The sequence below is a fragment of the Myodes glareolus genome, chromosome 6 (genome assembly GCF_982192425.1).
Source record: "Myodes glareolus chromosome 6, mMyoGla1.1, whole genome shotgun sequence".
Taxonomy (NCBI): domain Eukaryota; kingdom Metazoa; phylum Chordata; class Mammalia; order Rodentia; family Cricetidae; genus Myodes; species Myodes glareolus.
The window spans coordinates 12519840-12546625 of NC_142031.1; the positions used below are offsets into that span (position 1 = coordinate 12519840).

General features: G+C 52.5%; 1 protein-coding gene across 3 annotated transcripts in view; it reads left to right on the plus strand.

Moving 5' to 3' along the window:
• Kazn (kazrin, periplakin interacting protein) overlaps nt 1-26786 on the plus strand; it is a 986632-nt gene that overhangs the window by 861138 nt on the left and 98708 nt on the right. For all 3 annotated transcript variants that reach the window (XM_085690314.2, XM_048426636.3, XM_085690316.2), the window contains one exon: nt 21836-22027. In XM_085690314.2, the coding sequence (XP_085546440.1) occupies nt 21836-22027 (192 nt within the window). The remainder of the gene's footprint in view (nt 1-21835; nt 22028-26786) is intronic.

Sequence of the window (26786 nt, forward strand, 5' to 3'; positions counted from 1 at the left end):
GTTTGTTTTTAAGACAGGGTTTCTCTGTGTTGCTCTGGCCCTCCAGGACCAGGCTGGCCTCAAGCTCAGAGATTCCCTTGCCTCTGCTTCCTCCAGGGCTGCGATTAAAGGCGCCACCACCGCCCGGCTTCTTTTAAATTTCTATTTTACAAAAACTAAAAGGTTTGTCTTCTCCCCACTCCTGGTTTGAGCAGTACCAGCGTTCATTCATCTCTGAGTGGCGGTAGCAATTTCAGTGAGAGACCTTTCCATTACCGGCTCTGCAAAGGCCTCCCACTAGGAAGAAGGTGAAAGAGTTTCCCCCCTGATGCCCCCAGCAGCCGTGCCACTAAGACCAACTGGCTTCATTTACCATCCCCATGGGACAGGGCAGGGTGGAGTTCACGGGGCCCAGACTGCCTGTGATCAGGGCTGTAAACCATTTTGAAGGTTGGTTTCCCGGTGACCACTGTGTCCCCCTGTGGTGGTTCAGTGCCTTGGACTGAATCTTATCCTCCACCAGGGCTGGTGGCCCCCTGGATGACAACACCAGTTTTAGAAATAAATGCACACCGTAGAAGTCCTGGGTTCTGCTCCTTCCTAGCTGTGTGTCAGCCAGTAAGTTATTGAACATCCCAAGCCTCAGTGTACCTTCTATAAAGTGGAGAAGAGTTCTTTTACCCACTTGAGAGTTGGAGCTCGCCAGGAGTCTAATTAGTGTCCTTGCTACCTGTAGGGCCTGTTGCTACAGCCACCATCAGGGAACGGGGAATTCCCAAGGTCTAAAGTACTTGAAGTGTATGGAGCTGTGTGTGGAATGCCACATATGTCATCATTGTTACATGTTTCTTGTTGTGTGCGTGTTTTAGTCTCATGTAGCCCCAGCTTGCCTGTACTCACTATGTAGCCAAGTTTAACCTTAAACTCCGAGCCCCCTGCCTCTTACCAGTTGCTGGGACTACCAGTGTGCATCACGAGGCCTGTGGATATTGGGATTTGGTCAAGCAGGTGACTCAGAAGGACTGGCTGCTGCTTTGGCCTTGTGAGTCATCGGGGATTCTCCGCGTGGTTGTCGAACCCCCTTGACGGTCTTTGTAATATTTCAGTTTGAGTTACTGGGTCCACTTGTCGCTCAGTGCTGACGGAAGAAGGGCTTGGGTTTCTTTCAATCAAGGCAAACAGCACCCACTACCTTGAGGTGCGGTGCGCCTCTGTCATCGTATTAGGGCACGTTGTCAAAAATGGAAGATCAAGTGGATTTTCAAGCAGACAGGTTTTTTGCCCCAGCAGATAAGCCCGGCCAAACACATCATTAAAGCTGGCCAAAGCAATCACCTGGGAGCCCTGTGTTGGCTGAGTCACCAAGGGCTTAAACACTCCAGAGAGGCAAGCCGGGGTTAGGAGGTGCACACGAGTGCGTGCATGTGTGTGTGTGTAGTTATTTTAATGGATTTACTCTCGGTAAAGGCGTTGGATGCTGCGTGTGTCAGATGAGCGCCTTCCAGGGAGGGGGGACGTCGGGATCACCACCGATTCCCAAGGGCCACCTCCTCTGCAGCCCCTGTGCCAGCCTGCGTGATGGCAGCGACTTCAGGCTTTCTCTTGTCTGCTGCTTGGATGCTTTCAAAAGAGGCCAGATGGAGGACTCTGCTCACGGCGATTCCTCTCAGCTCTTACCCAATATCCACAGCCCTGCAGATGCTGCAGACCCCCCTGATCTGGAAGAAATTCCCAGCCAGGTGGGAGCTGCAGGTAGGTGGGACCCACCCGACTGATGCCTCAAGCCCTGGCCCAGAGACCCTGAACCCTGGCTATCGTGGGGAGGGGGGCGGCGGAAAGGGCAGTGTGGTATCTGTCCCCAGCGTACATGCTGGACTTGGGGGACTATACCAGTGAACGCCCGTCACCTGGCACCTGGTGGCTGATCTGCAGGTGCCTGGATTAGGAAGGTGGGTGGCACCGGCTAGTTTGGGCTGTAACTTTATCGCAGGCATTGAGTGTGTTTCGTGCCTTTTCATTGTGTGGGAGCTTCAGAAGGTCTCTCCCTGGAGGTTGATAAAGAAGTGAAAACAACCTCGGGGGGGGGGGTCCCCTGGGAGCTTAATTCCCACACCTACCTGCACAGCCTTGACACCAGGCTCCTCACTTTAAAACCTTGTGTGCTCAGGCAGGGAATAAGGTGCCCTTTCCTTAGGGCAGGGCCTGTTAATGACAAACTCATTTGCTGAGGGCCATCTGGGATTTGAGGGGTGCCCTGATGCAGAGGCTATGGTCTGTTGATTCCCATGGCCAAGAGTCAGCTGGCATTCTCCCCATCTCCCGGATGAAAGCACTGAGACCTAAAGAAGCTATGGGGCACTGAACGTCTGTTCCAGGTTGCCTTCCGCGAGGTTGTCATTCCCTGTAGTTTGACCCAGAGCAGAGGCTGAGGGCCTGGAAGCCATAGGCTTTCCTTTTCCTTTCTTTATGTTTTTAATTTTATGTGTGCTTTCTTTGGAGACAGGATCTCACGTAGCCCAGGCTGGCCTTGAACTTGGCACGTAGCTGTGGATGACCTAGAGTTGTTGGACCTCCTGCCTTCAGCTCAAGTGATGGAACTGTAGGGTGTGTGTGTGTGTGTGTGTGTGTGTGTGTGTGTGTGTGTGTGTGAGAGAGAGAGAGAGAGAGAGAGAGAGAGAGAGATCTGGAACAGGCAAGCTCTCCTGTGCCAGCCTCCCAAGTGTGAACTGTGGAGCCCAGCCCGTGGGCTTTTCTTTCAGGCATCTGGGTCCCAGAGCTGATACACCTCTAGGAGAGCGACCCATCCCCACTCACCCTGGCTGTTTGGGAACCCAGAACGCAGACTCTTGAGTGGAAAACCTGAGCAGGGCTGAATAAATCTGTTCCGTCCACATGATGGTGACACTGAAGCCTGGAAGGGTGCCGACTCCAGGAAGCCGTGGGTGGCGGTTTTCAGGGTCAGATGGGTCCTAATAAAAGACGTACGAGGCCCTTGGGAGACAGCCCTCTTCCCTCTTCATTGACCTCCTCCCAGGCGTCTGAAGTTGCTCAGATAGATCACAGTGGTCTGGGGCGCTGGCTGCTGTATAGGGTTTTGAACTATGGCTCTTCCAGGCTGGCCTAGAACTCACCTTGTGACTGAGGATGATCTTGAGTAATTTTTTCTCCTCTTCCTCCTCTACAAGATCTCACTGTGTAGCCTTGGCTGTCCTGGAACTCTCCAAGTACACTAGGCTGGCCTTGAACTCACAGAGATTCACAGTGCTTACATTACATTGGTAGGCACTACTACACCGCTAAGCTAGGAATCTGTGTTTAAGAACTCTGAGCACTTTCATTGTTATATCCCTTTTGAAACAGAGGCCCTCGTTTCAGGCTGGCCTTGAACTTCTGACCCCGTCTTCAACTCCCAGTTCCTGGGATTACAAAACAATATTGTTTTGTTGTTGTTTGTTTGTTTGTTTGTTTGCTAATGCACACCTGGGGATCAAACCCCGTGGCCTTGATTCCACAGATCAGACTTTGAAAAGCTTTGCCTTTTGGTTTTGGAGGCCGTGCTATGCGTTCTGACTTCCCTGTGTCCTAAAATCAACAGAGTCCTTTTCTCTCCTGCTGGTGTCAGTGGACACACAGCCTAGTTCAACTCATGACTTTTTTTGATCCCACCTCCCCTCCGCACCCTGGCTTGTGTTCTTAGACTCTAGTAGAAGGACCACGTGTATCAGTTCTTGGTCTTGTGAGCTCACTGTGGTAAGACAGACCACAGGGCGCTCAGATGCCTCACTTGGGGCCCCAGGCGGCCCCCAGCATTCTTGCGCCTTTTGTTCAACCTGCCGTCCCTGACTCTCTGGAGCCAGTGCTTGGCTGGGTGCTAAGGAGACAGAGGAAGCCAGCTCTTGTCTGTGATTCATCCATTCTTAAAGTTCTGGTCCCCAAAGTCACCGGTGGAGCCTGTTTTTCCAGCCTCCACCCGCCCTGCCCCATGTCTCTTTGGATGCCTTTGTTGTTGGGGCTGAGGTTCTGTGGCGGTAGACTTGTTTAGCTGTGCGCCTGCCCGCATTTCCTCAGTCCCTTCTCAGTTCTCTCTGCCCCAGGGAGGAGAACCACCGGGAAGGCTGTTTCCTTCATGTTCTTGGGAACTCTCTCAGTACCCTTGGGGTCAGAAACTTGGGTGGTGATAGGTGGACAGACCCTTTCTGTGGCCCTCCGTATGCTGAGCCCCAAGATGAGTGAACTCAAGTAAATTCTAGGGTGAGGTGGATTCCGCAGATGCAGACTGGCCTTGGGCATCCTGCTCTTTCCTTCTGCCATTGGGGACCGTGGGATTAAACTCAGTTTTCCAGTTTGTCATTGAGCCAAACCTCAGAAAATGTTCTTTGAAACAGGGGCTTGCCTTTGTAACCTAGGCTGGCTTTGATCTTTCCGCTGCCACCTCCCAAGTGCCAGGATTGCAGGTTGTGCGCCGCTTGCTTGGCTGTTTGCTGTTGCCTCTTTAAAGGGGGAAGTGACTTGGGCCCTTGTCACCTCTTGGCCGTGGTGTATTATTTGTGACTGCTCGGTTTTGGGTCTCCTTGTCCTGGGGATCTGCCTAGAGCGGAAAGGTGACAGATCCTTGACAGAGGATCTGGGTTTCACCAGGAGGCTGGGACCTCGCCAGTGCTCAGGGTACCAGGCAGGGCTCTGTTATGCCCTCACAGGGCATCAGTCTGGGGCCATGATTTGGTTTGTGTTTGCTTCCTCACCCTGGCTGCCAGGTGTGACCTCTAAGTCTCTTTTCTGATAAAGCAGCCGGGGTTGGATTCCTGTGGCTCTATAAACGCCCACACACCGCGAGTAGTCCTTGCTGCCTGTGGGCTTCTAGTGTCTGGCCTGGGCTGGGAGTCATTTCTGATCCAGGGCAGCCTTTTGTGGGGCAGATCCCTGCAGCCGTCCTTTAAACTCCTGCAGTCAGGTAGGGTGGCACCTCCATCCATATCTTACCAGGGTTCCTCTGAGGCCCTCTGCTACTCTGGCAACTGACGACAGAGGCAAAGCCTGCCTCCTAGAGACTCCCTGTGGAAGGCAGACGCTCACTCTGGGTACTGGAGCAGACCTAGGGACTGTCCCCACAGTATGCCTTTCCTGCCGTGGTCTTCAGGTGTGGGCACAAACGTCTGCCCCGTGGGAATGATCTAGAAGGGAACCCTCTTTTTAGAATGTTGATAACAAAACCCTGCTTTTGCTTCCACGAGAATAGGAGAGTTTATTCTGAGCCAAATGTGGGGTGACCAAGGCCCGGGTGGCCCTCAGTGAGATTCCATATCCAGAGAACGTACATGAACTTTTATAGCCACAGAACAAAAGAAAGTCACGAATCAAAGCAAGTACCGAATCCATCCATGGGGACATCAAGTAGGTGGGTGTCAGCAGAGCGGTGGGGGTGGGGGGTAGGGGGGCAGCTCAGAGGTGCTATCTGCTGGCGTGCTTCACTCTGAGGTTGGTGGCAGCTGGGTTCGGCCAAGTCAATACATTCCAAACACCCTACCTCACAGTCACGAGCCTGTGCGGTCAGATCCAAGTAAATGGCTCCTGAAGATACCAGAGACATCTGAGGTAATTTCAGTTCTTAGCCTGCAACATCCCTTCTCTCTCCAGGCACATGTTCTAGGCAGTTCACCGTTGGAGAAGTGAGGCGCTCAACCGCGAGACGGGTGGCTGACAGGACTTGGTGAACTGGACTGGAGAACTGGATTGTACATTTTGCTCATTTGTACATTGGGGAGCGGCCGCTTGTCACTGGCGGTCCACACTTCAGGTGCAGTCAGGACTCCCGCACGTTTCTATGGTCTGTTCCAAACTGTTCATAAAAACTTAAGCTGTTTGCTTTGCTATGGTGGTTGCCTCAGGCCACCATACCTGACTCTGAGCTATCTGTCTCTGACTCAACCTGGGAGCAAGTTGTCTTTAAAAGTCCAAAACAAAAGCTGAAAATGGATCTTTGAATTGGGCATCTTAAAGATCCATTTTATCATTTTTCTATTTTGTGTGTGTGTGTGTGTGTGTGTGTGTACACTTGTGTGTGCCTGCCCGTAGGGACCAGTAAAGGGTATTTCATTGTCTGCAGTTATAGGCAGTTACATCTTGGCTGAGTATGTGATACTATGGGAAACGGAGTGTCCTCCAAGTTCTTCAGAGTTGATCGATATTTTATTTCATAATTTAACAATTATACTGAGAATGTTACTTCTCATAGCCACATGGTACAAATTGGCAGAAGTATGTTTAGGGCCATCTTGGTGATTGTTGTGATTTCTGTCCTAATTCCAAGCCAAGTTTTGAACGAGTTTTACGAAGCTGAAGTCAGCAACTCAGATAGCATTTTTTTTTTAAAGCAAGCATCTAGCAACACAGGCCAAGGATTTGCTAATTCAATGTGCACTGAAGGCATGCTTGGAGGAAAATATCAAAAGTCTTTGTTTTCCATAATTAAGCTGTTAATGTTTCTCTAAGAGCAGAAAGTTCTGTGTGTCCAAGAAAAACACAGAAGTCTTGGCCCTGAGCCCAAGGAGTTTCACCCAGCCTGCACTGGCATTGCATGGGTGAGGGCATGAGTGGCAGGTACAGTGTGCGTGTTGTGTGGTCAGAACCGAGCCTGCAGTGGTGTCTCAGGATGCAGCACAGGCGAGTGCTGCCGGAAGCACCTCAGGTTCACAACATCCTTGATCTTGGGGTTTGTGTGTGTGTGTGTTCAGAAACCTTTTTCTGTTGACCGTTATGGTTTTGGTGCTTTGTTTTTTTTTAAATGGCACTCACATCCAGAACCTACGTTAGGAAGCCATGGTGCTGAGGAGAGCCATCCTGTGGGGTGTGGAGTGGAGTGTGCCACTGTCCCCACCATTCTGTGGTAGGGTGGACCTATTGGTCTTTATTACAGATTTCGTTTCTTTTTGCTGAGACTTTCTTTTTGCTCTGCCTGGTCTGGTGCTGTGGAGACCAGGCTGACCTTGAACTCACAGCCTCTCTGTGGGCTGGCTACAAAGGCTGCCACACCCAGCCTAGCAGGTGTGTTTGGTTGTTGTTTATTTGTTTTGACCACTTGATAAGGCAGTTCCTCTCTTGCTGTGGCCCCTCCTCCTCCTAGTCCCTTTGCCTTCTGTTTACCACTCCTTCTCTCCCACCCTGTCTGCAGGACCAGCTCAGGTTGACACTTCCCAGGTTCTCTCCCCCATCTTTCTCTGGTCATTGCTGTCCTGGGTCAACTCACACAGAACCCCTGGACCTGATGGCTCTTTGCATGTGGCTTGTCAGGTTGACTCGAATTGCACCCACTCCAGAGTGCCCACTGCTCCAGTGAGGTCCTGGGTGAGTCTTTGCTGTGATGTCCTGTCACCCTGGTACTTTGTGAGACAGCTGTACACACTGGCCGCTGCTTTGGGCTGGGGGTGTTGGAGCTCCCTCTGTTTCCAAAGCTGTAGTCCTCTACAGGCATGTGTGCAGGGGAAATGCTAGATTAGAAAATTCAGAGATCTCTTCAGAGTGTAAGGACTGCCGAAGCTCTGGGGTGTCACATAACCGAACCCATCTTTTTCTGAAAATTGTCTGATCGCTGCTGCAATTGAGTAATCTGCTTATCCCAAGAGTCACTTGGATTCCTGGATGTGGGTTGAGGCTTGCTCCAGAAGGACCAAAGCTGACATTGCTTTTGCTTTTTTTTTTTTTTTTTTTTTTTTTTTTTTTGTCACAACTGATTTGGTACGTGGCGGTTCCTTGGCTTGCAATGCTGGGAGGGACAGGACAATAACTGGGGTTACTTTTCCAATTTTTTTTTACACCCTAAATTAGCGATAATGCAAACATCTGTTTTGTCTGGGCCACTTAAAAGCATCAGCTAGCTGTGCTCTGTGCATGCGCGTGTGCGTCTGTGTGTGTTCCGTTGCTTTGTTTTATGACCTTCACCCCTGCCTGTCCCGTGAGCCCAGGTACACACATCCGTCTTTCCTTCCGCTCAGGCTCCCCTTGGGGATCTGGAGTATTTCGCAGGTGTTAGGAGAGAAGTCCCCAGCCCAAGGCCCACACAGTTCGTGGTATATCTGGTTTGAAACTGGCAATGGAGGGAAGGGAAGACTTCGAGTTAGCAGAAGAAAGCCAGTCAGGAAAGCTGACGCACCAGACTGAAGCATGTAGGACCTGCTCTAAACGTTTTGCCTCCAGGCCTCTGTTTTCTGGTTTTGAGGTTTCAGTGCTGGGCATAGAACGCCCCCCCCCCCCAAGCTCTCTGGCACCCCAGCTTCAGCTTCACCCCGCCACATCCAGTGTTTGTCCCCCATCACTTCAAGCTTTCCCTTATTGAAGTCTGCCGCTTCTCCATGATCTCCCTGCAGTCAAGCTGGAGCCCGCGCTCTGACAGCTTCATTTTCCCGTGGAGGCATCCAGCAGGCTCGCAGACAGCACCCAGGGCAGTTCTAGCCTGACCCTTCTCTGCCTGTGGCTTGTGCCAGCATGACTGTCCCAGGGGGTGCATCTCCTGGGCTTCTAGAGTGGGTTGGAGCCACCCTAGCTGCTGGGGTCTGCAGTCCCAGGCTCTCACCGGCAGCATTCCAAAAGACCCTGGCTTAAAGAGGTTCAGTGCCAAGAGGCCCTGGTCTAGGATAGGCAGCAGTGTCGCCGCCAGGTAAATCCTGCACGGCCCTTGCCTCGCTCGTTGCTCTTGGGCCCACAGTACCAGGCCTTGTATTCTGTATTCTGTGCAGCCGGCTGTGAGCTGGGTGGGATTGGGGGGGTAGAAAGCCACCAGGGCTTCCACCGTACATTTTTCAAATGCTTTCCCCCCTCCGCTCTCCCAAGAGGCAACTTGCAAATTGGAAGCAGCCTGTCCTTTGAACTGTTGGGGAAGCCAGACAGCCAAGGTCTGGGGCAGGGAAGATGGGAGATACTATTGGGATGTCAGCAGCCACTCCAGGCAGGGAAAAAAGACACATCCCTGGCCATAAACTGGAGAATGCCAGGAGAGGATTCCTATATTAGTACTGTGTGGGGCAGCCAGCCCCTAACTGTTGGAAACCCTATTCTGAAAGACCTGTCAGCAAAGAATGTTCTACCTGAAGGTGTGGGGGCAGAAGGTCCAGAAGTCATCAGGGACAATGCTGCCGGGCAGGAGGAGAGCCAAAAGGTCATGTGGCTCTCAAAGAAGGAGCAGTAGGGAGGAGAGTGCCCCAGCTGTGTATACTACTTCTCACCTGCCAGAATGTTCTGTTATGTAGAGACTCATCCACTCTCTCATCAACCTTGTATGGTAGATACGGGCACCAAGGCCTAGAGAGGCGTTCGTGACCTGCTGGGGCTCTCGATGAATGGCAGACACTGAACCAAAACACCTGGGGCTGAAGCCTCCTTCTCACCACTGGGCCACACTGCGTCTGGGGAGGTTCCCAAAGGCAGAAATCACACAGAAAGCTCTGTGGTGGAATCAGGGTTCCCCGGGACTCCCCCTCGCCCCGTTGTTCCTTCCTCTTCCCAAATCCCACATTTTTCTGGGTCCTGGTTATACATTTGATTCATGGGCTACCTTGCCCAGACTCCCCCCAAATAAAAAGAAAAGGTTTTTCCTGTCCTTTTCTGATCCCCCCCCCTTTTGTCTTTAGTTCGGGACTCATTTAGTCCAGGCGGCCTTGAATTCCCTCTGTAGCCCAGGATGACCCTGAACTTCTGGTCCTCTTGCCTCCACCTTGATGCTAGAATGAAAGACAAAAATGCTTCATCATGCTGGGGTTTGAAATCGCGACCTCGTGCGTGCGCGCCACCTCTCCAGCCCAGCCCAAGGAAGCATTTTTAAAAATAGCTTTGTTCATGTCTAGTCCTGCAGGATGTGGCTTCCTGGAAGGAGGGGTGCAGTAGTGGGGTCCCCAGTGGTCTCCCGTTTCGCAGTGCCCAGAAGCTGATGGCGGAGCTCTCGAGATGTGGCCGACCACTTTGGAACTGATGGCTCATGGTCCTAGGACAGACAAGGGTCCTAGGAGAACAGAGTGAACAGAACAGCCTGGAGAGGCTTAGGTGTGCCCAGGAGGCTGCAGGGTGGAATAGGATGGGATGGACAGGAGGGGGTGGAGGGCCAGCCTCAGGCCAGGCTGCACCACCCACCCTGTATGACTAGGCTGAATCACCATTTACCCTGCTAATGAGAACAATAAAACACACCACTGGGTTGAAACCATAAACATAATAGACGTGAGGGCACTTTGAAGGCAAAGTTAAAAGCCACATATTGGGATTTAACAGTCTGGGCCCATTGCAGAGCTTCCTGGGCATAAGGGCACCATCTTGTCCTGTGGGGTACAGGCAGCTGCTTTTCCTGTGTCCTGTGGCTGGTCTGAATCTCAGGCTTCCTAGGACTGGGTGTTGGAGTGGCACCATGGCTCACCCCAGAATAGCATCCTGGGATGTGCTCTTGCCTTGGGGGATGCCTGCCAGCCAGGTGAACAAGGCTCATACTCACTGGACTGCACTCATGTGTCAGGTCCTTCTTTATTCTGGTTTTTCTTTCCTTTGTGCCTAAATTTTCTCACGGAAGGAGCCTTGAACCTCCGATTCTCCGATTCGTCCGCTTCCGCCTCTTCTGTCGGACTTAGTACACCCTGCCATACCCGGTTTATGCAGTGCCGGGAACTGAACCCAATGCCTCATGCATGCTAGGCAGGTTCTCTGCTCAATTCAGTTACCTCTCCAGTCTGAGGCTGGAAGTTTTCATGGCCTTCTGCATCGCAAAGAGAGAGAGCCCTGGAGCTGCAAAATCCCTAGAAGGCCTCCAGGTCCTCCCTCTGCTGTAGTCCAGGCTTGCTAGGGACCAGCAGGGTTCCTGAGAGCTTGCTCCCCTCAGCTGGGCCTGCTTTTTCTCAGCCCCAGGTAATTTTTCAATTAACTTGATTGGCTAGAGACCCAGGCACCCTGGAGTGTGGGAAACAGACCCAGGCCGGAAGTGCCCCCTCTCCTCTGGCTGAACTGGGCTTCCAGAGAGAGGATCTTATTTCATGTGGGGAGACCAGGATGTGATCTGGTGCCCCCTCTGAGACATCCCAGATGGCGCCTTCTGGGAATCCCAGCCACTTGGCTGTGGTGAAGGCTGTGCTCTTTCCCCCGCCCCAGCCCTTGGTGGGTCCGGACCAGTCTCTCGTAAGTGTCTTTACTGTTACACCGTTTATAAAGTTGGCCCTGACATTTTCATAAGTGAAACATTTAAACTATGCGGAGCGTATTTTATTCCCTCCTGAAGCAGCTGTTCAGTCAGGCTGGAGAACAACGAGGAATGAGTTGCACGGTTTGAGGGTGCCTGGCGGTGTTCTGAGCGCTGCATCCCCGAGAGCCTCCCCTGGGGTTGGGGTGTCTGCTGTGGTCCCACAGCCCGAGGCGTCCTCCTTGCTTTCCCTCTGTGTCTACAGGTCCTGTTGTCCCCTAGCTGGCCCAGACAGCTGGCTGGCTACCTGTGTCGAATGAATTGAGGGCTGATTCTGTGCTAGGCTTTTTTGCAGAGAGCGTTGTCATAACAGCGCTGGGAGCCAGGGCCTACTATGACACCTATTCTCCACACAAGGGAAAGAAGAGTAACTCTCCAGGGTTTGTGCTCGTGCGCAGTGCCCACAGAGGCCAGAACAGGGCATCAGATCCCTGGAGCTGGGGTCGGAGGTGGCTGTAAGTTGCCTGGTATAGATGCTGGGAACTGAACTTGGGTCCTCTGGATGAGCAGCACCTACTCTTAACCCCTGAGCCATCTCTCCAGCAAGAGTCAAAATTTGGACCAGGGAGTTGACTTCAGCACCGAGGCTTATCCTGGTCGCCGTGATCGTTTTCACAGGGGACTGAGGGAAAGGAGTCGCCGGTCACAGGGCAGCAGGCATCACCCACGACTTGTCTCGGTGGCCCCTCCAGCTCTGGGACTTGCTCAGACCAGTCTGGACTTGGTTTTAATGCTTGCCTTAGGGGAATGCTCCACAGCAGGCATTTCAGCTCTGTCACCTCTGTGTGATGGGAGCCCACACCCAGCCCGATGCCCACTTCCCTGTGCGTGATGCCTGTTTGCCTCTGTGTGACCATTCACATCTGTAGTGTCCCAGTGCTTGACAGGCACTGGTGGCCTTGAAGTGACATTTGAGATTGGCTTAGACTCTCAAGCCCAAGCATGTGTTCTAGATTGACTTCCAGTTTGTAATGACACGTAGCTTGGTGGTCAAGGGAATGGGCCTAGCTAAACCCTTCCTTGGGGGTCTCAGTTTATCTGTCCACGCAATGGGAACAGAAGCCTGTTCTCTTCCTCTAGCCCATGACTACCCAGAACTCCTCAGAGCTGGTCAGAGTAAACCTGCTCTGGCAGTGCCAGGGGTTTGCATCTGCTCCGTGGGTGCCGGAGGCAGCTGGAAAGGAAACTGAGGCTTGGGGTGCTGGCTCAGTCTCTGATGGACCAGCCGGCCATCGTGGGCTGACTGAATTCAGGTGATGGATCCAGCTTGCCGTGAGCTGTGGTCTCTCTGTGTGGAAGACCTGGACTGCTTCATGGTAGGGTGACGAATGCCTGTTTGCATCTCTTTTTCCTTCCCGTATTTCCATCGGATTTTCTTTGGTGGGAGGTGGACAAGGAAGCAAGCCAGGGAGGGCTATGCCTGGTAGGAAAGGAGAGGAGCAGGCAGGACCATCTGGTGCCTGCTGTGTCTCTACCCCAACCCCGCGGATACCTTCTTTCCGGAGGCTGACCCTAGTAGGAAAGAAGGTCACTCAGAGATAAATCCTCTTTCAGATCTGTCCCCTCTGGTCAGCCTCTTTTCCTGGTATTTTGCCGAGTGGCTTTTAGGGCAGGGGGCGGGTTTTGAGTTTTGGAATTGGATGGGCTTCTGAACTGGGATGCCCCTGAGCCACCAGAATCGGACCTCTGACCTTGAACTTTCCAGCCCAGCTTTCTGTCTTTGCCCCTGCAAGCTGTGGTTAGCTTGTTTTTGCAGCCCTGGGGATGGAACTCAGGGTGTCATACAGGTTGGACAAGGACTTTGCCACTGCGCCACGCCCTCAGCCTTCACTTGTGAGGTTGGTCCAGGCTCTGCCACTGAGTCGCACGCTCAGCCTTTGCATCTGAGGATTGGAACAGATGCTGACCAGTCTTCTGCACGTGCTTGGTGAGGGACTCTTGGCTCAGATTCAGTGTCAGCCACTGGGTGAACTCCCAGCTCAGGGTATGAACTCAAAAGCTGTGTGGTTGGTGCTCTAAGATCACTACGGGTAATAGAAGAGGAGAAAGGCTCGTGGCGATAGGGCGTGTCTGGAAATAGCCTTGAAGCAGAATTAGGAGGTTTGGGATGGTAGGGCTGAGCAAGATGGGGCAGGACTGAGTCGGGGGCAGTAGGAGGCTGGGTCTCTGAGGCTAAAGAGCAACGGGAACTGCAGTAGTAGGGGAAGGAGGCTCATCGCTCCTAAGTAAGTAAGATCCATGTCACTTGTTTCTGTGGGAGGATTATAGCTTGGAGGACTCGGCACACAGCAGGTGGCCTTCATATTTGTGGGGATGGGGGGGCTCCTCTAAAACTGGCAGAATTGATTTGCCAGGACTCTCTTTCTCTTGAAAGCAATAGAAAACCTGCTTCAGGCTAGCTAGACCACGAAAGTGACTGTTCACTCACTAATTCGGGTGTAGATCTGTCTTCAGGTGTGGTGTGAGCCACCTTGTCTATGCCTTGTTGGCTGCTATTTGTGGTGGTAGAAGGATGGCTAGCAGCCCCAGGGCAGCTAGAGTCTGATGTTGAGCTCTGGGTGGGCTGGCTCGGGTCATGTGGCTTCCCCTGAACCAATCACAGTGGTCAAGGCAAGTCAGTGGTGATCAGACTTGGACCCATTTCCATTTCTGAAGAACAGGTGTTGATGAGGGGAGGTTCCCAAAGTCAAGTCAGGAGGGGGTGCTGTGTCAAAAAAACAAAAACAAAAGGGGCATTTGGAGACAAGGCTAGGAAGACAAATGCTTGCCACATAGGTGTGAGGACCTGAGTTCATATGCCCAGGACCTGAATAAAGACATATGTCTTTAATCCCAGCTCTCCTAAGAGAAATAGGAAGCAGAAACAGAAGAATCCCCGATGCTCACCAGCCAGCTAATCCAGCATACGCAATGGTGAGCACAGAGACCCTGTGTGAAATAAGGGGAAAAGCAAGGGCCGGCACCTAGGGTTGTCCTCTCGCTCCTACTCGTATAAGAATGTCCGCGTTCTCTAAGTAGATCGTATACACCCGCGCTCACACACAAACAGGCACACACAAAGAGGAGGCCCTACTCAGAGATGTGTACGTCCACACTCAGACATGAACAGGCACACACACAAGGAGGAGTCCCTACCCAGAGAGGCCCAGGTTTAGCCACCAGCAGAGCCTCATCCAGGGGTGTGAAGAAACTGGGAAGGAAAGAGGGGCGAGCCAGCCTCCCAAGAGAAGCAGTGGCGTTGTGGCTCAAGCTCATAAGATCTGTGGGATTCCCTGTGCCAGAGTCTGGGACAGCACTGTCAGACCACCAGATTTGGGTGAGCGACAGTCAGACTGACACTTCTAATTCCAGCCCCCCAAAACATGTGTCCACTAAGGGCTGAAGGAAGTGCCCACACGGCCCTCTCCCATCCTTCCCGAGCAAGTGCATGGTAGAAGCTGGCTCCTCAGAGCCACCAAAAGCGAGAGCCCAGGCCTGGAAGCTGTGCAGTCCTGGCCACCTGTCCGCGGCTCCGTGGCCTGCTCCTCTCCTCAGCCAGGAATCGCCCAGTGAGGGATTGTCTGCTGCTTCATGGTGCCCAGGTCTCCAGCAGGCCTGAGAGGCCTGTATTCCCAGATGACAATCCTCAGATTAAATCTGAGTCTATTCCTCTACTCAGGCTTCCTACAGGCTCCCTCCCAGGGCAGGGCTTTAATGCCACCTCCAGTGCATGGCCATGGTCGCTGCACAACCCTGTCCCAGGAGAACTGCAGTATTGAATAGATGTGTGCAGCTCGCCCGGGGGTGGGGGGAGGAACCATGACCTCCCCCAGCAAGGTGGTGGGGTTAGTCTAGTGTCCTCCAGGGAGCAGGCTCTTCAGGGCAGGCAGATTAAACAGGCCCCAAAGAGAAAAACAATGGTGTGAAATTCCGAGAAAAAGAACCAGCCTCACCTGGTTCCCGGCATGCCCAGCCACACCCACACTGGGCTAGGAATCACCTTACCCAGTTCTCTGCAAGCCGGAGGAGCCTTGAGTGACAGCACTCATGAAGGGTTGAATTCTGTGGCAGTTCTTCCCGTTTGGAAACGGAGCATCCAAGTGGCAAGATCACATGACAGAGGCCCAAAGAATGTGGAATCTTGGCAGCTCCAGCCACTTCTCTGCCAGCTGCTAGGAATCATGATGTATTTTGGGGGGGGGCAGTCTTGACATAGGCAGAGGTCCCTAGGCAGGGACCACAGCAGGAGCAGGGCAAGCCTAGCCTGACAAAGCAGGGAGGTCCAAACCCAGGCCCAGGGTGGCTGCATTAGTGTAGTGCTGAAACTGGCTCCACACACTGGAAAGTCATTGCATCCTGGCCCTTGCCCGTGACACTTCTGGCCATCACAGATTCCTGAGCGCTCTCAGAGCTGACTTTGTAGCAGGTCCCCGTCCCCCTCAGATGTCAGGAAAAGTTGGAAGTGGTAGTGGCTGTTTAGAGAGCCTTTGGGATCCTCTGCCCAGCCGTGGGAAGAGAGGGATCGTGGGGAAACTGAGATGAAGAGGCTATGCCTGTCACCCCGAGTACACCTTCTAGTCTGGTACCCTCAGGAGAGAGCAGCCCTGGTTTGCCCCCACACCGTGACCCTCTGTGCTCCAGTATCCCTGAAGATGCCTTGTCTTCCGGAATTCCTGTTATGACGGAGCACCAATGTCAGTCACGTGGAGATGAAACTTATGAGAGGGCCTGGCGGGGCGGGTTGGCACCACCCAGGCAGAGGTGATCAACAACTTCAAATGTGCTCATCAGCCAAGACCCTTCTCTTGCCCGTTGTACAGTGTAGCCCAGAGGAGGACCCGGGCCACTGTGGGGATCTCACTCTCAGCCCTGGGCTGCCAGCAGCCCCCTCCCCATTCTGTTTCCGGTTGCTTCTTCACTAGGAACCACTTGGCTGGATTCCCACATTTCTGCTAGCCCTGCCCCTTTAGGTGACTCTGTCCTCTTGCTGTCTACCTCAAAACTTCCCTCCAAGGGTGTCATTCCTCCTGGCTTCAGATAAGGTGTCCAGTGTCAGCCACACCACCTGCATAGGACTTGGCCCAGACCCTACAATAACAAGGCCAGCGCAGGCAAGGCCACCTGCCAGGCTCAGACCGGCCCACAGAGAGGCAAGGTGTGCCTTGCCAGGATCTCCAGGCCTCTCACAGCCCAGCACAGGGTCACCATGTGGCCGACCTTAGGGAAGGATCTAGCACAAGGCCAGCAGCGGAGCAGAAAGGGCAGCAGCCATGGCCTCTAAAAGGCTGGAGCAGACAATAGTGATTGTTTTATCAGTAAGCCACCTCTCTCTGTCTTTCCTTCTGTGCACATATGGCTCAGGTGACCCTCCTGGGAATATAGACCCGCCACAGTTCACAGAGCTGCCAAGATGCCTTCGGAAGAGGCCACCTAGAGAGCACAGGTTAGCTTCGGGGCTGCATGACTCCCTCCCTAAGTTTACTTTGCAGGAGGCCAGAGTCTGAGCTCAGGAGCAGGTGTGTGCTTGGCTGATGACTGAGGTGTCTGTCCATGCATGGTAGGCAGCACCCTCAGCCCAACTTTACTCACACAGGCTCTCTCTGCCCCCGTTCTTCTGTCTCCCCTAGCTAGTGACAGGGCCTGCCTTCCCTGCCTTTCATAAAGGCCTTGACTGTCCCTTAGCACATCCCGCAGGTCAGGGGAGGCTGTGGCTCAGGGTTCCTTGCGTGCTGACATCATAGCCTTCTCCAAGAAGACAAGAAGACAGAGGACACAAGCTCTGTCATGAAATTGAGCCAGGCACAGTGGCACACACTTTTAATCCCAGCACCGGAGAGGCAGAAGCCGGTGAATCTCTGTGACTTTGAGGCCAGTCTAGTTCCAGGACAGGCAAAGCTATGAAAAAAGACCCTGTCTTGAAACAAAGCAAACTGGTGGTGATAAACTACACTTGACCCCCATTTAGAAGTTTCCAGAATGTTTCTATCCAATCTGTGGCTGATGTGCAGCATGTGCCCCAGGATAACTATAAATGCAGCTCAACATGACATGATGAACTTACTTAAAATTGTAAGTGTTGGAGGAATTTTAAAATATTATTATTATATTTTTGTTTTATTTTGATGTTTTTCCTGGAACTCACGCTATAGACCAGGCTGACCTTGAAATCACAGCGATCCGCCTGCCTCTGCCTCCCCGAATGCTGGGATTAAAGGCCTGCGCCACCACCACCTGGCTGTTGTTGTTATTGTTATTGTTGTTGTTGTTGTTATTTATTAGCTCCATTGCAGTTCCCAGGGCCTGAACTTTGTGGGTAGCAGCATTATGTCACAATGTTAAAAGGTTTAACAGAGCCTAAGAGACAGTTGCCTTGTTTAATGTTTACTGAAGGCCAGGAAACCAGTCTTGGCTCCATTCTAGCATTCAGGTCAGATGCCAGGGGTTAACATCAGGAAGTGGAGGAGCCAAGACTGAGCCCCACTAACCACCTCAACCTGCCTGGCCTGCCTCTATCTGAAGCACCCGGCACTGGGGACACACGCCCACCAGGGCCCTGCCCGAAGCTGGCACTGGGGTGTATGGGAAGAGATCCTATCCCTGTCTCTGAGGAATCCCACATTCTTAGAAGCTGCAGGGACCATGAACCTGGTACAAAGGATTGGACCCCCACTCACACAGTTGCTGAGATCTACTTCACCATGGGGACCAAGAGCAAGCTTACCCCCATGGGAGTGGGGCTGGGGGCAATGACGCCCGTGATGAGGCCGCAAGACTCCACTGTCGCTCCATGCCAGAACTGATAAAGACCTGAGTTCCCCTCCTGAGCCTTAGAATGATGTCTTGGATACCAGTGTGCAGCGGATGGTCTGACCACTATGGAGGGCCAGACAGTTACACAGCCCAGGACTCTAGATCTCTTAGCGTGCTTCTTGTAGACATGTGATGCGGATGTTTGCACGAGGAAATAGCAAGCATCACTGTTCCCAGAGTATGTCTCAGGACCCAGAATAGTACCATATTCTAGAAGCCCTGTCCAAAACTGGGTCACATGGGCAACCCTAACTGCATTGAAGGCTGGGAAATGATTTGGTGCTGACACCAAACCACCCAGCCCCAAAGCCTGGTTCTGCTCTTTATCTGTGAGCTTGGCCCCATCATTTAACCTCCCTGTATCTCAAGCCCCCAATCTATGAAGCTGGTGTGATAATAATAGTACCTATTTCATGGGCTCTTGTATGGATTAATCTACTTAAGACATTGATTGCCTCTTTATTACCAGGTGGCTGTTGCTGCTCCAGCCATTAAATCCACTCTCTGAAGATAAAATGTGAGGAAAAGACTCAGCTGTTCTTTTTTCCTATACTCCATTGTCCAAAACTGGGTCACATGGGCAACCCTAGCTGCATTGGAGGCTAGGAAATGATAGCTTGTTAAAAGCAGAACTCTTACAAATTAAAGGAGATGGACTGTGGAGTAGCAGGTTCCCTCAGCTTCCATGGTCACCGATTGTGGATGTCTTCTCTTGGGAGGGTCCATTGCAACCCCTCTTCCTTAGGGAAGAGGCACCTGGGGCCTCTTGTGTGGGTAAGTTAGCTCCATGGGTAGCAAGCAGCTCCCTGAGGCAGGAGGGTCTCCAAGCAACAGTCGCCTGATTACCACTTCTGTTAGTGCCTCTGCATCCTCCCTGCCTGCTCCTTGCCCAGGGGTCTGGGGCTTGTGGTTTGTCCAGTGCAGGGGGCTACCATCCATGGTGCTGTTTGCCTTTCTGGGCTTGGACAAAGCCAGTGCAGTCCCGGAAGCTTTCTGTGAGCGGGCCACGAGCCTTTGCGGCATCTTGGCTTAGCAGCTTGGCTTTCCTCCTGTCTCCCTCAATGGCTGTCTACTCTCGCTAGAATGGAGAGTCAGTAGTCTGTACTGTTCACTGTCCAGCGCCTTAGCCTCCCGCACCTGAGAGGCGAGCGTGGCCTGTGTGGCTGAGAAACTTGGCTCATTTTTTTCTTCATTAATTTGAACCCAACGAGCCACCTGTTCTTGCTGGCAAGCGTGTTGGGCTGTGCGGCTACACACCAGAGTCCAGAGTCTCTGTTCCCACATACTAGCAGTAATATCCATGTAGGTTTGCAAAGAGTACGCCCCTCCAAGTACATCTATGAAGGCCCAGAAAGGGATAGTGTCTTGTCCAAGGACACACACTGCAAGGTACCAAACCCTCTGAGGTGGGAAACCAAAATTAACTCCAGTTTCTTCATTGTCCCTTGTTTCTAATGTGTGGGTTTGGTCCCCTCCTTGCAGCCGGCAAAGCCAGCTGTGTGTTTTGGTGGTACTCACGTACTGTGGGCAAGGTGCCGGGCACGTTTAAGTGGTTTGTTTTGGGGTAGGACTGGGGATGGAACTCAGGGCCTTGGGCACGGTAGGCACACTCTCTGCCCCTGGGTCCATTTACCCCATTTTGTACTGCTCACGCAGCCAGCATGGGTGCTTGGTAAGCTCGCAGGAGCCTCTCATTTTCCCTTAGTTGTTTTTCCAGCCTGGTTTCCTGTTAGGTGTGCCTGGTTCTCATTGGCGACTTCAGGGCTGGGCTGGGCTGGGCTGGAGGGCAGGACCTCGGAGCCAGGCACACCTGTTCGGGTGGTGTGCATGGTGCCAGGGCCACCCCCATGTTCGCTCTTGACCAAGCTCAGGTGCAACAGCTGTTTGTATTTTCCACCTGCACCCACTGCCTCAGGGTGTTCCAGCAATGCCAGCCCCTGGCTCACCCTGCTTCCTGCGCCTGTGACCGTGGGAGGGGCAGCCCCACTGGGAAAAAAACAGCACACACGGTGAACGCCAAGCCTAAGCGTGTTCCACACACTACTGGGGATATACTTACCCTAAGAACGACCCATGGCTTCCTTGAGGGCAGCCACCCCCCCCCACCCCTATTCCCCCCCCAACCCCCCCCCCCCAGGTCTGGGATTTTTATTAGCTCTTGTTTTACTTTGTTCTGTTTTTCTTAATCTGGCAGCCCTGACTGGGTGGGCTCCCTGTGCTGTGTAGCAAACAAGACCCCAAGAAAGGGCATAAAATTTGTGGAAGAATTGGCAAGGGACTGACAGGGCCTCTTGGGATCCACTGCTTGCCTGCGCGGACAATAAGACCTTAGTGGCTTCCTCGGAGTGCCTTGAAGACGCATCGAAACCATTCATTTAATATCAGGATGGGCAAATGAAGACCACTGATAAAGGAGAGGAGAGTTCCAGAGTCTTGGGTGCCACTAAAGATGGCAAGCCAGAGTGAGGGACAGGTGACTGGGGTTAAGGCCCTTTGTGATCCAGCCTCCCAAGTGGAGAGAGGGCTGGGCCAGGACCACGTAAACTTACTCTCAGGTTTTCAGGGGGATGTGACAGTCAGCAGCCTCCACTGGAGTCCACCGGTGTAAGACAGAGCAGCCAGCTGCCTCCCCACTCCGGGGTCTTTCGGGGAAGAACCTGCCTGAGGATGCGCAGTGGAGCACAGATGTGTGTCACGTGAAGGGGGTGAGCGTAGGGAAAGCTGGAGGCTGCTGGGAAGTAGGAAAGACCTTGGCTGTTGTGGCTGGGAGTGGGAGGGTTCAGAGCTGGACCTGCCTACAGCGGAGACCCTGGGACTGTTTCCGCAGCTGTCACTGTGTCCTTCAGCTTGGTTCTTCCCCTGCCACCTCTTGTTTTAGATGGTGGAGGAGGTTAAGAAAACTATATAGCCCAGGTTAGCCTTGAATTTGTTATTAGCCCAGGCTGACCTTGAATCTGCCCTAACCTTGAATCTAACCCTGACTCTGACCCCTTATAATGGTGTGAAGCAAGTGTGCTACCACACCTGGTAGCTTCATTCTTACGTAACATCTAAGTGTGATCATCATGAAGGCCTGCATATGATTGTGTACACGAAGGCACGACCTGTACATGCCCCCTCATGTGTCACCCGCCCCCATGAGGGCACAGTGCTGCCCCCAGCACTCCTGGCAGTTTGAGGTTTATTGGTCTTAAAGGGACACCCCAGGGCCTGCAGGACTGCAGTGGTGGTTGGTGATCCATGAGCTCTCATCTTTAAAGTCTCGTTACCTGGGAACCTTCTGAAGACGCAAGGCTCTCAGGATGCACACACAGGGCTGCATATGGATGCTGTTATGTCCTACACCCATGGTGCCCCCATTCTTGGGGTTATGCCTGTCAATGCTATGTTCTCTGTGGGGTACAGAACCCCCTCCCCCTACGGGGCATGTGCTCTACAAGATGTAACTGCCCTTCGTCATCAATTCTCCAGTGTGACATTGTCCAAACCCTGACTCACCACCAGAGTCACGCTGTGGCACGCCATAGCCTGGCCTTTCAGAGTTCCTTCACCTCTCTGAACCTCAGTGGCCTTATGAGTAAAGTGGGGATCCTGTTGGTAGCAGGCACAGGTTTGGGGGACCCTACAAGAAATCACGCATAGAACTTCCCTAGGCATGGGATGACTTGTGGTCAGAATGTTGACGCCTACGTCTGTAGCCGGCAGGAGGTTGCTGAGTGGTCACAGAAGTATCCGCGGCTCAGGAGAGTGGCAGGCTGGGTCCAGGGCCCACTTGGGAAAAGGTCCTATGTGCATAGCTCACAGGAGTCGCCTGAACCCTTCCAGGTCCCCCACCTCTGACCAGCTGCTCTTGTCCCCTAGTGCTCCTGCGGGAGGAAGTGGTCCAGCTTCAGGAGGAAGTGCACCTTCTCCGGCAGATGAAGGAGATGCTGGCCAAGGACTTGGAGGAGTCACAGGGCGGCAAGTGCTCCGAGGTCCTCTCGGCCACAGAGCTTCGAGTGCAGCTGGTGCAGAAGGAGCAGGAGTTGGCCAGAGCCAAAGAAGCCTTGCAGGGTGAGTGACCCGCAACGGGGGACAGGCATGGGCCATTCCGAGCTTCCTGGAGTTGGTCCCCATCACATCCTGTCTCAGGGTGACAGTAGCCCTGAGGAGTGAAGAGCAAGTGGGCTTTTAAAGAAGTGTATTTGATGACAAGAAGTCTTCAAATTAAGGCTGTATGCGCCTTTAATCCCAGCGCTTAGGAGGTGGAGGCAAGCAGGCATTGTAAATTCAGTCTGCTCTACAGAGTGAGTTCCAGGACAACCAGGGCTGTTGCACAGAGAAACCCTGTCTTGAAACAATAACAACAAATTTATTTGAAACTTTTGTTAGTATATATTTTAAATAATAATGGGCTTGTTGTGACATTTTCCTACACGTATATAGCGTATTTTAATCACACTTATCCCCATCACCCTCTCTTGTCCCACCCACTCCGCTGATCCCTTCCTCTTTCCAACCAGGCCCGCTTCTACATCCCCCCCCCCCCACATTGAGTCTCATTAGGGCTGCTGACAAGAGTATGGTGAAGCGCTATTTTTAGGAACGTGGGCACCTTACCAGTGGTTTCACCACTAAAGCAGACGTCTGCCATGCCTTTGCACAACGATTAACTGCCCACAGATTCTCAGGGATGGGTGGGGCCTCAGAAGCCATCTCTGATAGACCAAGACACTGACCTACTGCTGAGGCTGTCCTACATTCTTGGGAGCCTGTGGGACCTCCCTGCTCAGGACTGAGCTTGTGCTCGGCTCTGCTGGAGAAATGCCTGTGGCCCCACTTATCACTCCTGTTCCCCAAGGTAGGCTCTGAGAAGGGGCTGAGTGTATTCTCGTCATTCAGACCGATGCATTTTCCCTTTGAGATGCGGCATTGTGCAGCCCTGGCACTGGGGAGGCCCTTGAAGCTATGCGGGCGTGTTGGAAATCTCTTGCTGAACCCCAGTTTTGTGGTCACCAGCTGACCAAAGATTGCACACCAACAGGCCTCAAGTGCAACCCGGTTCCCTGAAACAGCCCTCAGTTCCTTTTCTCCTCCTGCAAGGCCACTTGCCCATTCTCCGGGCTTCAGGGAAGGTTCCAGACAGTTCTTTGAGAACGATAGGAAGCCTGTCTAGGATGCAGCTGCCCTGCACTTTGAGAAATTGGTCTACAGTGTCTCCAGAGAACAGCTTTTGGGGTGTGCGTGCTGCTGACTTGAAAGAGTGCAGTCAACCTTTTGACATTTGTGACAGGTGTCATCTGCAAAGGTTCACACCTGAGAACCGTGCAGTCCAGTCACACAGCGTAAAGAATCGCAAAAACAAGTCTCAGGTTTTAAGTCAGTCTATGTTTCTGTGCCGTCCCCAAGGGCTGCGGGTTGACCACGTCTGTCAGATATCTAGAAAAGCTGTGTCCCTGAAGCCAGAGCTGCCTTGTTACTTCAGCCACCGCGACACCGGGAGCAGTCAAGGTTCTCATTTGACCAGTCCTGGATGAGCATCTCAGGCTGGGGAGAGGAGCGTTTGAGCCTCCAGGTCCATGAGACACCATGCAAGGGACCACAGTGGTGGCTCATGTCAGGTGTCCTGTCAGGAGCCTGGTCACGCATTGCTGTAGATCTGCGAGGAGTCTGGCGTATGAACTTTCTTGCTGTCTCGCTTTGCCCCAGGTGAAGTTCTCACGTTATGAAGGAAGAGGGACTTTTGTTGGCTGACGAGCCGCCTACATCCCAGCAGCTTTTCCCTGACCCTTGCTTTGGTATGCACAGCTGTGGCCATGTGACACATCGTTGACATCCCCCAGGGTCTGTAAGGAGCCGTTGGGAGGATGAGTGTGTACAGCTTTCAAGGCATATGAGGGGGATCTTATTTTAGCGATGTGTTAGTTGGGGTTTCTATTGCTGTGAAGAGACACCACGATCGTGGCAACTCTTACAAAGGAAAATATTTAATTGGACCCGGCCTGTAGTTCAGAGATTTAGTCCGTTATAGTCATGGTGGGAAACATGGCAGCACACAGGCAGATGTGGTACAGGTTAGGCACAGTTAGAGCTTCCCATAGAACAGAGCAGTTGTGACTATCTATTCAAAATCATTAAGGGGCCGGGAGATAGCGCAGATACAAACCCATGACCTGTGTTCAATTCTCGGCACTCAAATTCAAGAGCAAGGCATGGCGGTCTGCACCTGTAAACCTAGCGCTGGGGAGGCAGGGACCACAGAATCCTACAGGCTCGTTGGCCATTCCGCCTAGCAGAGTCAGTGAGCACCAGGCTCTGAGAGACTTGTCCCAAAAAAATCATGTGTAGAGTGACTGAGGAAGACACCTGGCACCCACCTCCGGCTTCCACACACACATGCAGGAAGTCACGTAAGTCTTATGAATGACTTCTAGAACTTTCTATTTAGTATTTTCATTGACCATGAATAACGCAAAAATGTGGATAGTACAGGTGTCTTTCCTTGAATTTGTGGTTATGGTATGTCTTGTTTCCTATTTTATTGCTGTGATAAGGCACCATGACCAAAGCACCTTGCAGAAGAGTTTGTTGAGGGCTCACAGAGTAAGTCATACAGGTGGGGAACATGACAGCAGGCAGGCAAGCATGATGCTGGAGCTGAGCGCTTCCGTGTTTGAGACAATAACCATGACCAGAGAGATAGCCAACTGGGAATGATACAGGCTTGGAAACCTCAAAGCCCGCCTCCAGTGACTCACCTCCAACAAGACCACACCTCCTAATCCTTCCCAAATCTGTCGACCAACTGGGGACCAAGTATTCAAATAGATAGGCCTAGGACGACCATGTAAGGTTTCCTAAGGAAACTTGATGGTGGCCTCTCTGCAGGGGCCAACCCAGCTGAAACGACTCTGTGTTAGCTTCCTGTGAAGACACTGGGTGAGCTTCGGGGATGTCAGGTGACTTGACTGAGGTTCCAGAGCCCAGCAAGGCAGAGGCCTTTTCTGTTCCACTAACCTGCCTCGTCCTTCCTCTGCCCATGTCCACTGTGGAGTCAGCTTGAGGCAGAAGATCACAACCACTTTAGCTCAGCCATGGGATGGATGGCCAGCTCTGGAGTCAGATTTGAACTGAACTTGTACCCCAGCTCTATCTATCCCTTCACATTTTCCTTTATATCCTAGGCTAGCCTTGCACTCGCTATGTAGTCTAGGCTAGCCACCAGGTCACTGTGATCCATCTGCCTCGGCCTCCCAAGGGCTGGGATTGCAGGTGTGAACCTCTGCCACATCTGGCTCGACCTCTCACTAATTTTGACCTTGTCTAAATTTCCCAACCTGCCTGAACTTGCATTCCTTTGAGGTAATGGTAGTGCCCGTGTTTCTTACCTTCAGGGCAATGAGAGTGACTGCCTCTTAAGCCGAGAGGGTTGAGTGGCTCACTACTTCCTGTGATTTACACAGAAGCCCAGTGATTGGCAGATGCCAGAGGCAAGGTCTGCCTTCTCAGATCTCAGAGCCACTACTGTCTGGCTTCGAGGCCAATGGCACCCCCGAGCCCATGCACTCAAGGCAACAGGGTCCCTGAAAAGCTAGTGGCTGGACACGTCCAGCCCCCGAGAGCATTCCCCTTGGAATCCCGCAGCGTCCTACAGAACTTGTTTCTGCACCAGCCCCTGCACTAGCGACTGCACAAATTGCAGACAGATGTGGCAGGTGGAGGTGGGGCGTGCAGAGGGATTTATGCACTGTAATGAGGAGAATGAGCAGGCGTGGGCGGACGTGTGCCTGCGGAACAGGCAGCAGATGGCAGTGACACTTGTTAACAGTCCGTGGCCCCAGGGAAAAGCAATGCCCCAGAGACTTCCGCCCTGGCAGAGGCCCCACCTCCACCATCTTGCAGTTTAGACGAGACCTTAAGTTTGCAGCTTGGGTGAGGATCAGGAACTCACGCAGGCACTGGCACAGTGGTCCCCAAATGCTGACATCAGAACGGGAAGAGAATCAAGTGTGGGAAGCCAGGGGCTTGGAGGACACCTCTGCTGCCCGGGGGGTGAAGGTGGGCATGTTGGTTTTGGGTGTTTGGTCTCCTCGTGAGTTTAAAAGTAGACTGCGAATGAGCAAGAAGCATGGTAGTGGGTGTGCCTAGCCCCTCCCCTAGATACCCCCGTGACCCCCACTGTGCTCTCTGGGAGCTTGCGGGACCATCTGCTGTTGATAATTTCCCAGGATTCCATTTCCTGACTTCCCTGTAAATCGTGGCTGTTGTGAAAATTGCTTTCTTTCATTTTTTTTCTTTTAAATCTCTTAACAGTGTGTTGAACATGCTGAGCAATTTCCAACAACAATAAATACGATTCGAGGACATAATTTTTAATGACTGCATAATGTTCCAGCAAATGGAGGCTGCATTATTTATTCAGCCATTTTCCTGTCGTATTCAGCCGTTCCCATGTTTCCTCCACGCTCCCTCTTTTGGCCACTATCACATGACAAAGATCTGACTTGAAAATCTGTCTTTTTCTCTTGTTATTTTCTGTATTGCATTTCTAATTTAGTGCGTGTGTGTGTTTATACACATGTGAGAGGCTCTTGTTCATGTGCATACATGCATTTGCCAGGGTGTTTGTGCGGACAGCTTGCAAGAATCATTTCCTTCCTTCCTCTTCTATGGGTCATCAGAATTGGTAGCAGGTGCCTTTACCCCTGAACCATCTCATCAGCCCTGTTGTTTGTTTGTTGAGAAAGGGTCTCATATATTTCCAGACTGGCCTCAGAATTGCTATCTATAGTCTAGGGACTGGCCTTGAACTACTGCCCGTGTCTGAGTCCTG